The sequence below is a fragment of the Macadamia integrifolia genome, chromosome 10, assembly GCF_013358625.1.
Source record: "Macadamia integrifolia cultivar HAES 741 chromosome 10, SCU_Mint_v3, whole genome shotgun sequence".
Taxonomy (NCBI): Eukaryota; Viridiplantae; Streptophyta; class Magnoliopsida; order Proteales; family Proteaceae; genus Macadamia; species Macadamia integrifolia.
The window spans coordinates 31321918-31324362 of record NC_056566.1 but is presented as its reverse complement, the minus strand read 5'-3'; the positions used below and the strand labels follow the sequence as shown (position 1 = coordinate 31324362).

Genomic DNA, 2445 nt, shown 5'->3' with positions numbered 1-2445 from the left:
TACAAGGGCAGTGTAAGAATAATCTATACATCAGACCAATTAGAGATTAAAAAATGGTATCATCCAGGGCTGCAATAGGGTTGGATTGAAAACCCAGCCCTACCCTGAGTACCCTTAGATGGGCCCAGGCCCAATCGGACCCTAAGTCAGGACCTGAAAAATCCAACCTTGACCTACCCTTAAAGTCGGGCCGGGCTGACCCTGATTGACCTTTCCCATGGAGAGGGGGAAGGGAGATAGAAGGATTAGGCTGGATTGGGCCTGACCGGGGAGAAGAAAAAGAAACGAGTTCATGGCTCGATCAATGGATAGAAACACTGGCCAAAAAAAAAAAAAAAAAAGGCTTATCTGGATTCTGGATTTATGTGAGTTTAAACATAGTGTGTCCATTTTATTTAGGCGGCACTATCATTTTAGTGTCAAGTTTGAGGTTAATTTAATTTCTACTGTGTGAAAATGGATACTCCCTGCTCACGTGGCCCTATGTCCAAACACAAAAGGCAGTAAAGTGACGCCCCCACCCCTTATGAAATCCAAAAAAAACTATCCCCTTTGATGCCTTTATGCGCCCCCTCATTAGCTCTGCGTTAGGACAGGGTGTCACGATGAGTGATTTTTATTTTTGATCCCCATCTTATTTACCATTTCATCGATCAAAATGATGAAATGAACTAGATCATAGAAAGAGTCTTTGGCTGCTAAGCTATTATGCCAGAAAATTTAAGCAAATTTGGCGGTCTTCCTCATATTTCTGCCTAATTTAAATTTACATATTATGGAACAAGTTCAATCTCATCGAATTTATCTGCATGATGAGGCTGAAGCTGAACTCTTAAATCACAATTTCAGAAAGCAATTTTAAGCTACCAAGCAATCTGGTCCAAAATTTACCACCCATGCCACCTTTCCCTATTCGTAAAGGTGGGTGGGATTGTCATCTTCTTAATACAAATGATCTTCTAGCCCAAAAAAAAAAATCACATCGTTCAATAAGGATAAGAAGACACAATTCAAATAAAAATTATTAAAGACACCATCCTATTACTGTGTTCCTTACAAGGTTCTCCCATAATTCAAAATATAAACACACTTCTAACAATGCCTTTGAAGATCAAGTGGAGAAACTAAATGAACTGACTTGCTTGAGGAATTGAACGATGAATGATTCTTAATTATGAGAAGATAGAGAATGGAAAAGCAATTTTTTCAAGAAGCGACACACAGGAAGTATTACATCCACATAGACAAGGAGAGCTAGTAAGAGTGCAAAAAAGCGAATTGCTTCAAAAACATAGTGAACATATATATTTGTAACTGGAAGTGGCTGAAGTCGGCGAGCATTCCCGTATGCTAGAACTGTAGAGATCACACAGCAGAAGAGATTGGAACTACTTAGAAAAATTTTCAAGGGTAAGGAGAAGTAAAAATCCTCTTGTTGAAAGTGTATACAATGAGTATATAGAGAAGTAGCCAATGTAGCAAGTGAGAAGAATAAGGACAGTGACACTAAACGGAAGTATGGTAACAAGTATTTGTTATGAATAAGAACAGGAAGGCCTGTATCAGAATTGAAACCCCCAGGGACAGTGAAGGCTGCTGTGAACATCAAAGATGCTATAAGAGTAGAGATAACCATATAGACTCCTGCGTTTTCCTTCACCCACTTCTCACTCTTTTGTAAGAGATCATAGTGAGTTTTATCGAATAGCTCTTGGGGGGTTTGGCTTTTGGCATTTTCAAGATGATATATCTGTCTTGGAGAGATTTGTCTTATACGCTACACACACACACAAGTAGTATGATGAGTGAGGGGAAAAAAAATATATGCTTTGGCCTTCTTTGGTATCATTTTTCTTTTTTATTTTTACTTATTTAACAGAAATTGTTAATAAATAAAAACTATTTTTTATTAAAACATAAAAATGGTTTGATAACTACTTGTGAAAAATGGTTTTTTGTGAGAAATAGTTTGGTATCCTTATATGCAAAATGGTTTTTTGAATAAATGAATGAAGAGATGTTTCCTTCACCCATCTTCCTTATAACTCTTTTTCTCCACTTTGAACCGAAGAAGAGAGGACAAGGGGCTTAAATTTCTAATTACAAAGCAAATGTTTACTTTATCCTTCCATATTGGGACTTGAAGCACATACTCATTAAAGTTCAACAAAAAAATAATTGAAAATTAATTTTGGCCAAAATACATAAATGACTCTTGATCTCTTTCGGATTTTTGTGTTTTATCAAATTTTTTTTCTTGAATAGAAATAAACTCGATAAATGATACCAAATGCAATCAAAACCGTTTTTGTGAATAAAAATAAAATGAAAAAAATGATGCCAAAGAGGGCCAAATATATTTTTTATTCACAAAGTATAGGTAAAATAGAGAATATGTTGTTACCTTAAACCAGAACATCTCCGATGGCATTAGGTTTAAGATTG

At 36.0% G+C, this 2445-nt stretch overlaps 1 protein-coding gene across 1 annotated transcript; it reads right to left on the bottom strand.

The window, feature by feature from the left end:
• Nucleotides 1-990: 990 nt before the first annotated feature.
• On the bottom strand, nucleotides 991-2439 carry LOC122092435. The gene is made up of 2 exons (XM_042662752.1): nucleotides 2405-2439; nucleotides 991-1777 (listed from the first exon to the last, which is right to left on the bottom strand). Exons 1-2 carry the CDS (start codon nucleotides 2429-2431, stop codon nucleotides 1169-1171), a joined length of 636 nt encoding a protein of 211 aa, XP_042518686.1. The 5' UTR covers nucleotides 2432-2439; the 3' UTR covers nucleotides 991-1168.
• Nucleotides 2440-2445: the final 6 nt, after the last annotated feature.